This window comes from Carassius carassius, chromosome 16 (assembly GCF_963082965.1).
Source record: "Carassius carassius chromosome 16, fCarCar2.1, whole genome shotgun sequence".
In the NCBI taxonomy this organism is placed as follows: Eukaryota; Metazoa; Chordata; class Actinopteri; order Cypriniformes; family Cyprinidae; genus Carassius; species Carassius carassius.
The window spans coordinates 15,391,360-15,402,252 of record NC_081770.1 but is presented as its reverse complement, the minus strand read 5'-3'; the positions used below and the strand labels follow the sequence as shown (position 1 = coordinate 15,402,252).

Below are 10,893 nucleotides of genomic sequence, written 5' to 3'. Positions count from 1 at the left end.
CGCTTTGGAATTTAGACCTTAATCTCCGATTATGGCGATAAACATGGAGGTTTAATAATCTGTTTGTGCATGAATTAATCAGAGCAGTCATATAATGGCATGCTCTATTCGGTCTAACAACATGAAAATACATTCCCAAACCATTTTTTTTACTTGTGTACTGTAACATATTTCAGAGTGAAACTCTAACAAATTTTATCCATGTTTTTGATATAACAAGCACAATAAGACCAGTGAGTAAATATGGTCAGTTTAGTTGTAAATGTGACTAATATAAAACCACAAGATGTACACAATCTTTTATTGCCGTTTATTTAAAGGAACTTTTTTTGGTAAAATATAAATACAAATGATAGCGTATATAATTACAAAGTCCGAACACTTCTCCAAAAAACAATAATAACACACGTCAGAAACAAGTTACTGAAATAGTCAACCCATTATTTACAAGTTCAAGCATGTCTTTGCCTAACAAAGCATCAGGTTAGTATTTTACAATTACTTTAATATTTTACAAAGAAAAGCCACGTCAAAATATCTTAATTTCTACTCATAAATAAGTGACTTAGTCAAAGCAACAGCTTGCGTACAGGGTACGAAAAAGCTTTGTAGATTAGAGTTTAACACGGGAGACCGGAAAATCCCACACTGGTTACTGGGTCAACACCATAAGAACATCTACTCCAGGAGAGGAACATCGCTGATGAAGTGCGCTAATTAACTCTTGATGAACCGAAGGGGCTTCTGGCCTCTGTACACCTCTAAAGTTGACATCACAATTAAAACCCCATTTCAACCCGATTATGTATTTACAACATTGTAACTCCAATTATAAAATAAAGACCTGACTAAACAAGACAAAAAAGGCAGCGCATATTATATATCTATAATATATATAATATATATAATACACACATACGCATACACACATTTATTTATATATATTTATATATATATCTATTTATAATACACACAAATAAAATACAGTGACTGTATATATACTTATATTCTTATTTAGAAAACATCTCTTTTAAATGAAAGAGTTCTTCGTTGCGAGCATGGCTTCATATCTCAGAGTTAGCCAGAGACATTGGTCCAATTCTCAGGTACGTTCTCTTTCCATATCTGCAGACGGTACACTATGTACAGGTTTGCATCGTCACCAGGAGAATTAGTAAGCGAGAAGAGCGCAAGAGTTCTTCGGAAACCTTCTCGAAGCCAAACAGAAAGATTAGCTGCACTGGGACCCAATTTCGCCTTTGGCTACCAGTCAAGAAGTTCCTTGAAATGTCAAGAACTGCCTCAGAATATCCTTTTTCTTTTGCTTCAAGTTCACCACAGGTCTCCAAGGGTCCTTCCGAGAGTCAGGATGAGTGTGCGTGCATGTTCAGAAGCTCATGAGCGTGGTCTGGATACTGGCTCCCAGCGGTCGTCCAAGCATTCGAGCGACGACCCCAGCAGCGCCACCAGCTCGGCGCTGATTTCCACCAGATCCAAGAGTTCCTTGCTGTCGGGCATGAATCCCTCGAGCTCTTCCGGACAAGAGAACAGCTGACTCAGAGACGCCTGCTTGTAGAATTCCGCCTCAGCTATAGTCACTACCTCGATGTGCGTGAATGTGGCGCGAAATGTTCTGGCAGACATCTTCAGGCGCTTGAGAACGTCTGAGAGCAGTAACCAGTTTCTAGGTCTGAGAAGAAGAATGAGAGAAAAAGATTAATTGGCTGAAAAAGAGAGCAATGTTTTCATGCAAGTTTACATCACTACGTAAAAAAAAAGGTCATTTCAGGCTTAATTTTATTCGTGGCATTATAAAAATAAGATGTGCAAAAATGGCACAAATTTGCAGTGTCCATGTGAGCGCCAAGGCAAAATGTGTCAGAACATGTGCACAAACTTAGAAACACCAAAAAAATTGTACGTGCGCATACACCGTGTCAAAAGCTTGCCCCAGAACAGACGCGCATTCAGATAATTAGACAAAATTACACAAAGATTCTCAAGGCCTTCACTTGCCCAGGAATACAATAGGCTTCACACACACACAAAGACCGTAGACTGAGCCTGTCAGACTCACGCACACACATACACAGAGGGGAAGGCAGTAACAGGCAGTGCTCAATCGATGGCACTTGAGGCGGTCTGCGGCTCTTGCGGAGCGCTGAATGGAGTGGGAGAGGGGAAGAGAGAGAGAGAGAGAGAGAGAGAGAGAGCGAAGGAGAGAGGGCGAGGGAGAAGGGGGAGGAAATGTGAGGAGAGCAGAAAGCCATTAATACTGCATCAGCCAGCTGCGCCGAGCGAAAGAGCGAGAGGGAGAGAGCGAACAAGGGCGAATGAGAACGGGGGAGGGGAAGGCCAGAGACAAGCGCAGACTGAAGATTATACACAACAGTGAGCGCGGCAGCTGAGCCTGGGAGCGAGACAGCGAGAGGGTGAGCAAGGGAGGGGTGGCGAGAGAGCGGAGCACGATAACGGCAGAGCGAGAGCCTGTGTGGGAGGTAATTAGCTGTGTCTGTTTAGCAGCGTGTCACTACACTGTCTCTCTCGCGCACGCTTTTGCTGTCCTCGCTCGGTTTAAGTGCAACGGGCCTCACGTCTTTGCTAATGCTAAACTAACGTCATCCCCGTCTGTCAGTTGACACGCTCCGCAGTCATGCAGTTCTTAAGGGAAACACCTCTCATGTAGGTCAAAGCTAACTCACGTCAGGTTCAGCTATTATGTAAACCAACAATTTGTCTAGTCATGATCAAATTTTGACTTGACTTTGACTTTTGGGATAGTTCAGCCTAAAAAGAAAATTCTGTCATTAATTACTCACCCTCATGTCGTTCCAAACCCATTAGATCTTCGTTCATCTTCGGAACACGAACATTTTTTATGAAATCAGATTGCTTTCTCGTCCTGCATAGACAGCAACACGTTCAAAGCCCAGAAAGGAAGTAAGGACATCAATAAAATAGTCCATGTGACATCTATGGTTCAACCTTAATTTTATGAAGTTGCGAGAATACTTTTTTGTGCAAGGAAAACTTTATTCAACCATTCTTTTCCGTCTCATTCTCCACTGCGTTTTGACATACAGTGGGGAAAATATTTATTTGATCCCCTGCTGATTTTGTAAGTTTGCCCAGTTGCAAAGAAATGAAGGGTCTGTAATTTTTATGGTCGGTTGATTTTATTTTAACAGATAAAGACAGAATACCAACCAAAAAAAAAAATCCAGCAAAAAAAACCCCATTATATTAAGGTTAGAGACTGATTTGCATTTCAGTGAGTGAAATAAGTATTTGCTCCCCTACCAACAAGCAAGAATTCTGGCTCCCACAGATTGGTTATGCCACTTTAAGAAGTTACTCCTAATGTCAGCTCGTTATGTGTATAAGACACCTGTCCACACAATTAGTAACTTACATTTCAACCTCTGCCATCACCAAGAACAAGACCAAAGGATGTCAGAGAAGACTGCATATCTGCACAAGGCTGGAATCGGCTACAAGACCATCAGCAAGAAGCTCGGTGAGAAGGAAACAACTGTTGGTGCGATTATTAGGAAATGGAGCTCCGTGCAAGATCTCGCCTCATGGGGTAAGGATGATCATGAGAAAGGTCAGGGATCAGCCCCAAACTACATGGGAGGAGCTTGTTAATGATCTTAAGGCAGTTGGGACCACAGTCACCAAGCAAAACATTGGTAACACTACGTCCCCCTGCTCAAGACGTCACATGTACAGTACAGGCCTGTTTAAAGTTTGCCAAAGAACATCTAAATGATTCAGAAAATGCTTGGGAGAAAGCGCTGTAGTCAGATGAGACCAAAAGTCTCTTTGGCATTATCTCGACCCCAAGAAAACCATCCCTACAGTCAAGCACAGAGGTGGAAACATTATGCTTTATGGCTGTTTTTCTGCTAAGGGTACAAGACGACTTCACCACACTAAGGGGCAAATGGACGGGGCCATGTACTGTAAAATTTTGGATGAGAACCTCCTTCCTTCAGATGGGTCATGGATGGGTCTTCCAGCATAACAATGACCTGAAACACACTGCCAAGGAAACAAAAGAGTGGCTCAAGAAGAAGCACATTAAGGTCATGGAGGGCTCTAGCCAGTCTCCAGACCTCAATCCTATAGAAAATCTGTGAAGGGAGCTGAAACTTTGAGTTCCCAAACAACAGCCAAGGAAACTTGAGGATTTAGAGAGGATCTGTAAAGAGGAGTGGACCAAAATCCCTCCTGAGATGTGTGCAAACCTGGTGAACAACTACAAGGAAAAACGTCTTACCTTGGTGCTTGCCAACAAGGGTTTCTGCACCAAGTACCAAGTCATGTTTTGCTTGGGGATAAAATACTTTTCACTCACTGAAATGCGAATCAATTTCTAAACTTTATACAATGTGTTTTTTTTCTGGATTTTTTGTTTGGTATGGCCTCTATACATTAAAATAAACCTACCATAAAAATTATAGACCCTTCATTTCTTTGTAAGTGGGCAAACTTACAAAATCAGCAGGGGATCAAATAAATATTTTCCACACTGTAGAACCCAGATGTGCTGCGCCTTGTTTACAAGAAGAGGAATGCACATGCATGCGTCATGGTACTCACGTGAATGGCGGCAGGGACTGACCCGGATGAGAAGAAATCACTGAATAAAGTAGTTATTTTTGTTTTTGTTTAAGGTTGAACCCAGGAGTCACATGAACTATTTTAACAATGTCCTTACTACCTTTCTGGGCCTTGAACAAGGCAGATCCGTTGCTGTCTATGCAGGGTCAGAAAGCTCTCGGATTTATCAAAAATAAGTTAATTTGTGTTCTGAAGATGAACGAAGGTCTTACGGGTTTGGAATGACATGAGGGTGAGTAATTAATGACAGGCTGAATTGTCCCTTTAATCTCTACTGATGGATTTTTAAGAATCAGTTAAAATGGCTTTGCTTATTCAACAATCATCTAGAAACATTGCATACAACTAGCAAAGTCCTGCTAGCCAACAACTGGCAACTGTACATCAGAATTTCCTAATTACAACAATTCTGCGCAATACTTTGAACTGTGCAACACTTCATAACGCACAATTCTGTGCGATACTTTGTAGTGCGCAATTCTCTAATATTGATCAGATTTTTTTGACTAATGATGATCCATGTCCTACTTTAAAATGAAAGCTCCATGGCTACAATTGCAACAAGTTGATGTACAAACAAGCCATCTATGATACTACAATGACAACCAAACTTTTGATAGTAATTACCAACACCTTTCTTGAAGTTGAATTACTTCAACAAATGATTACGAGCATCTTGCTTCGAATCAAAAATTCTTCGAAATTCCGCATTTACAATATTTCAAACTAGTACCTTGGTCAATATGGACTGATTCTCAACATCTTTTACCTGAAAGCTATGTCTATAGTCCCACTATCCCTACCGATAAAATAATAGGTTTCATTCTAAACAAAAGTAGTCATGGACAAATGTCAGTCAAGACTAAAGATTTAGATTCTTACCCCTGCGAGAGAGACACCTGGATGTTGTAGCACGGTAGCAGCGGCCGGTCGGAAAATTCGAACTCAAAAACTTCTCTCTGTTCCTCCTCGTCTTCGCCGGGTCCAGGTGGGTTAGCTAGGATGTCATAACCAGACGAGTCATCGGCAGGCTCTGTTAGTCAGACAGAAAAATATTGATTAGAAATTAGAGACAAAGTGTGAATTATGGAATCACACACACACACACACTCTCTCTGAGAGCTACAATGGGTTCCTCACCCATAATATCCCTTAAAAAAATCCCTCCCACCCTCCCTCTCCCTGTCGGATTCATGCCGAGACATGCTTTCCCGGCGCTGCTCTCAAGTCGCTCTCTGAACGCGTTCTCCTATTTGCACTCTCTTCCAAGCGGCACTGCTGGAAGAGCTGCGTGTGAAGCCACTTCACTCATTCGTGCGTGCTAGCGGCACAGCATACGCCTCGGAGCTAAACAGACGCCTCTACCTCTGTCTGTTGCGCTTTGGGTTTTTCCAAGGCAGCGCAAAGCTCCCAAAAATAGCCACGCGGCTCCCTTCAACACCTCCCTTTCTCCACCAGCTTTGTTATTCCAGGAATCCAAGGGAAAATGTGCAGTAGCAGTGGGTTTGTTTTCGGCCAGCTGGAGACGGGCCCGCTCGCGCACACACACACACACACTGAGCGATCTGCTGATATATGGCAGCCAGGGGAACTCTCGCTACGCAGCTAGAATTCGTTTAAAGAAAGAGCAATAAAAAAAATGCTAGCATCTATTTTTGCCCCCATGGTGCCGACCCCACCACTAACAGAACGGGGATTTTTATATAAATACTTTCAAGCAAACATCAGAGGTAGAAACACACATGGAAGCTATTTTTCCATTTTTTTCAATTCTAGATCAATGACCGTCTACAAACATTGATGATTCACACAGAGATTTACCTTCAGGTGTTTACCCGTCTTGTCTGTTTGCGTGATTCTTTTCCATTGTTTCTTACGTCTGTTGCTGTGAGTGTTTTGTGCATTTCGGAGTATGTGTGTGTGTGTTCAAGTGTGAAAGTGGTACTCACCGCACACTGCGCTGCCGTAAAACTCCCAGTACACACCGGGGTCATCGTCCGCTCTGCCCTGCAGGTCAGCAAAGTAATCTAGAGTGAGAAAGAGAGAGATGAGACCATTAGTGATGTAAACAGGAAGCAACTAGAAATGCATTTTGGGCAAAAAAAAAGCTAAACTTAAAGCTAATATTAGCATAAGATCATGCTCGTAATTTCAAGAAAATGCACATAATAAAATAATAATAATAAATCAATAAACTCATAATAATAATAAACAAAAAGTGCTAGTTAACAAATATTGCTTCAAATCTAGAAAGTAATAAAAAAAGTAATACAATTAATTAATACATAAATAAGATGATAGATGACGCTACAAGAACAGCGATTAATATCAATAAAGGGAATTAAGTGCTAATGTTTGGCAGATATGATGACCAATATATCGTGCAATTGCTAAACTGAGCACATTCACCAAGCGACAGTAAGAAAATAGTCTTCTACAGACAGCAGAAGCTCTGATGCTCTGCCAGCGTTATGTGGTTGCACGCTCAGATGCCACTTGGTGCTGCGAAGCACAGCCAGCGGCGACGGGAGCCGCATTTGCCAGCGCAGCCATTAACAATTCCACCCAGAGAGAGTGTGAGAGAGAGAGAGAGAGAGAGAGAGAGAGAGAGAGAGAGAGAGAGAGAGAGAGAGAGAGAGAGAGAGAGAGAGAGGGCGGTTGATTAGAAGGCTCCCACAGAGGGAAAACAAATTTGGGGAGGGTCTTTAAATCAGTGCAGCAGACAGCAGAACGGGACAAGCCTGCTGATTTACACACACACACACACACACACACACACACACACACACACAATATGATGCCCTGCACTTCCACCATGTGACTGAGCTGCCCTTTAACTGGCAGCCCTGAAGCTAATCCACACACACACACACACACACACACACACACACACACACACACACATATATTAAGATGGCTTTGGAGGGGAAAGAACTTGCGACTGCCGTCAAGAACAAACGCCGGCTGTGTACAAATTGTTTCGCGATGCCCTCTAGTTCAGCTCACAACTTTGACCATTAATCAAGCGGTGCCTCACAAAACACTACTACTGTCGCTGAAAAAGAGAGAGAGAGAGAGAGAGAGAAAGAAAGGGGGAGGGAGAGAGAGAGAGAGAGAGAGTGTCTCCTCCGGGCAGTCATGGCGAGGCTGTGCTCGGGCGAGAGGGGTCAGTGTTAACACAAACACAGGAAAGGCCATCTCGGCAAATGCCACGTCTCCTGCAATGTCATCTTCACATGCTCCCGGAGCACAGCTTGTCTTTATCCATGCGAACGTCTAACCTGGAGCATTAAAACTTTACTTCTGCACACAATGGGTGGCGAACAGCACAATGACAAGGTCAATACTCCACTAACGATGAACGGTAATGGTAGAAACAACTCTTGAAAATAATATTCTGGGTAATTTTCAACACAAAACACCAAAAAAAAACTGTCGAGAACATGACAAACAGTCTCTGGTCTGGCAAACAGGTTGAGCAAAAAAAAAGGTTCAGTTTCTTTCTCAAGCTTTACCCAAATTTCTGTTCTGGCATTATGCAAGTTTTGTAAGCGTGTACGAACTGCCATAAAAAGTGTGGATTGATTTATAAAAACCATAAATGCGCATGAATCGGTAATCATTATAATTACGACTCTAGTGGGCTCCAAAGCTTGCAAAAACTATACAGCTGCTTTAAGCGTGAAATTTTTAGACCACTAGTGGCACCAAATGGATTTGCAGTTTTTTTTAGTGCACTGACATCACAACAGGGTTGTAACCAATGGCATAAAGTGGGGGCGGGATTTGTCCAATTCTCTGACCAATGACATATGGCAAGAGCGTTTGTCATAATATTTTCGAATAAGTTTCGGTTCTGTTTGGTGCTGCTAGTGGGGCAGAAATCACATGCTGTAGCTTTAAAAGTCATTTAAGCTAAATCTAGATTTCTTAAACCCAATTTAAATCTTTGAAGCCATTCAGATGCTGTTCTTAAGGTGTAACGTGAAAACTTTCCTCCAAAAAACACAAATGTACAACAGCTATAAAAAAAAAAAAAAAAAAAATCAAAGGGTCAGAATGATGTCAAAAGCTTCTAAACCCATAAAAACAACACCCCATTTTATTTTAGATGGCTCCAGATTAGACCCAGATTACGGTTACAATACAACCCATCTTTTCTAAATATTGTAGCATGCGACAAACCTGCACACCCTAATAAACAGACATGCCACACAAGACCAAATAAAGACACGCACACAGACAAACACACACACACACAGACACACATAATCTCCTTTCAGGGAAAGCTGATTTGCCGGAGCTAAAGGCTTCTCCTCTGCTCCAGCTGTTGCTTAGTAACCAGATAGCCAAGCGAAGCCGAACCTTCCACGGCTACAGGAGGGAAATTCTGGGAATAGAGGTGGAAGAGAGGAACAGTGCGCTCTTACCAGACAGAAAAGACTCCATTATGTCGCTGTGGGTCATCTTCAGCAAACTGCGGCCCGAATAGGTAGCTAAAGTTGGATCGGCACCGTATGACAGCAACAGTCGGACCACATCTAGATGATCGTTTTCCACAGCATCATGGAGAGGCCTGTTGGAAAAGAGAGAAGAATACTTACTTCTAAAAAAAAAAACTAATATTACATTTATACTGCGGCTTATATTTATTTTATCCATCAGATTTTGATTAGATCATGAAAAGTATTATTTATTTTACTTTCCCATAATTTTCAATCCCAGAGTTCACTTCTGACTTTCACATTGCAACAAAATTGCCATAACCTTGGATAAAGTGGTAAATGTTTACTATAAAGTAAAAAAAAAATTGCATTATTAATTATTATAGATAGATAGATAAATAAATAAATAATCAATCTTTAGAATAAAGTGCACTGACAAATGGTTCACAATAATACCGGAACAGTTTATCAAGAACGTAAACTGGGTAGGTTATTATTTGTCTTGTGATCATAATCCACTTGCTGATGGTTTTTAATACCAAAAACCAATTTTTTTTTAATTTAATTTTCTTTGGCATTTGTGAGATTTTCTTTTTGCTTAAACAGTTCAATTACTTCCCTTGTCCATAATTACCTTCATTTTATCTGCTGGCATTGCCCAATAAAACAGTCATTAAAACCTGTCACTGTCATTCATCTTTCCTGAATCGGAACGCTAAATGAATTTGAATTTTTAAGTGTATAGCGAAGACAGCGATCTCACACGCCTAATCTGCTCTTCTTGCGGTAATTATCCGAACTAAGATTCTCGGCCTCTTCTGTTGTTGTAAAGCCATTATTACCAAACATATAATTACTGACATTGAGTGTGTGTGCGTCAGCACGTGTGTGCATGTGTAATTATCCGTGCCGCGGTAGCACGCACATGCTTTTGAACGCAGTGTGATGAAAGCATAGGCGGTCACAGAAATAAGTATTGCATGTAATTTTTTTCTATTTAGGTGATATCATGAATGCATGTGTGCTTACCTGGTGCCGTCCTGTGCACTGCAGTTGATGTCGGCCCCGTGCTCCAGTAAGTGCTGTACGATGGAGAGCCAGCCGCGGGAACAGGCCTCGTGGAGCGCGCAGTAACCCGCATTATCCCGATGATTCAAGTCACACACTTTATTCTCCAGACAGTACAAAACCACCTCCTACAGTGAGCGGGAGAGAGACAGAAGACGAGCGGTTACTATGGTGCAGCGAGGAATGAAATTCATTAAACACCATTAAAGAGCGCAGAGAAAGAGAGAGACAGGAAGAGAGCAGACAGACAGTTCCGCCCAGAGCTGATTATTGATGTGTGAGGTATCAGGGGCTTTACAGACGAATCCTGCCCCAAGCCTGCTGTTCACTTTCTATATGAGATGCCTGAGACGGCACTGTGAGTGTGTGTGTGTGTGTGAGAGAGTGTGTGAGATAGAGAGTCTGCAAGAAGCAGCAGTGTAGGAGCGACTTTAAAGGCAGGGGAAATATGTACGATGTTTGCCTGTGCAGACAAGCCTTTTCACATCAACCCAAGCAAAAAGAACACAGTAAACTGCTAAGGATGTTGTTATCCGATTCTTAGACAGAACTTTGCTGTGTGGTTGCTTGAAGGAGGATCTCAAATGATAGAATTCAAGGTTGTTTTTAATTGTGCCAATCTAGAACACCCTAGCAGCCACAAAGGAAAACGTCAGCAATTGCTCCAGATGCTGCTTTGTGGTCACTAGAATGTTCTGTGCTGGAACAATTCAAAAGACCCTCGAATTCTATCATTTGCCAACATCCCTTCAAT

The 10,893-nt window shown here is 41.9% G+C and overlaps 1 protein-coding gene across 2 annotated transcripts in view; it reads right to left on the bottom strand.

Annotated features, from left to right (window-relative positions):
* Positions 1-295: 295 nt before the first annotated feature.
* Positions 296-10,893, bottom strand: part of LOC132159675 (BCL-6 corepressor-like) — a 46,417-nt gene continuing 35,819 nt past the window's right edge. For both annotated transcript variants that reach the window (XM_059569252.1, XM_059569251.1), the window contains 5 exons: positions 10,101-10,267; positions 9,057-9,202; positions 6,576-6,653; positions 5,509-5,659; positions 296-1,690 (listed from right to left, as the gene is read on the bottom strand). In XM_059569252.1, the coding sequence (XP_059425235.1) occupies positions 1,396-1,690; positions 5,509-5,659; positions 6,576-6,653; positions 9,057-9,202; positions 10,101-10,267 (837 nt within the window). In that variant the 3' untranslated portion in view covers positions 296-1,395. The remainder of the gene's footprint in view (positions 1,691-5,508; positions 5,660-6,575; positions 6,654-9,056; positions 9,203-10,100; positions 10,268-10,893) is intronic.